Raw genomic sequence first — 351 nt, forward strand, 5'->3', positions numbered from 1 at the left:
TAGCTTGAACTGAATTCATGATGACCTCAGAGACTCGTTCAGTAGGTTGAATTGAATTCAAGCAATTAACGCCAATTTGAAAGTGAAAGTAAAACGCGCACGGCTCTTTTACGAGCTATTTAAAATGCATACTGCTGCATACGATCACATGTTCAGTCAGTATTGTTGTACCTTCTCTCCGCGCTGCTCGTTCAGTAGCTCCACCCGCCGGCACAGGGTATTAATGGGCTCTTTGAGACGACAGGAGCCGATGATGTCCTCCAGGTACTCCAGCATGCCCTCATCGTGCTCCGTCTGTCCTTTGGACTTCATCATGGCAATCTGCTCCACCTCGCCCTGACAATGACACGA

At 48.1% G+C, this 351-nt stretch overlaps 1 protein-coding gene across 1 annotated transcript in view; it reads right to left on the reverse strand.

The window, feature by feature from the left end:
- The window catches only part of LOC107551231 (structural maintenance of chromosomes protein 4-like), a 13928-nt gene extending 13616 nt beyond the window's left edge, over window positions 1-312 (reverse strand). The window contains exon 1 of the mRNA XM_016232771.1: window positions 172-312. Coding sequence (XP_016088257.1) covers window positions 172-312 — 141 coding nt within the window. The remainder of the gene's footprint in view (window positions 1-171) is intronic.
- Window positions 313-351: the final 39 nt, after the last annotated feature.

Source organism: Sinocyclocheilus grahami, unplaced genomic scaffold (assembly GCF_001515645.1).
Source record: "Sinocyclocheilus grahami isolate Dianchi unplaced genomic scaffold, SAMN03320097.WGS_v1.1 scaffold419.1, whole genome shotgun sequence".
NCBI classification, from domain to species: Eukaryota; Metazoa; Chordata; class Actinopteri; order Cypriniformes; family Cyprinidae; genus Sinocyclocheilus; species Sinocyclocheilus grahami.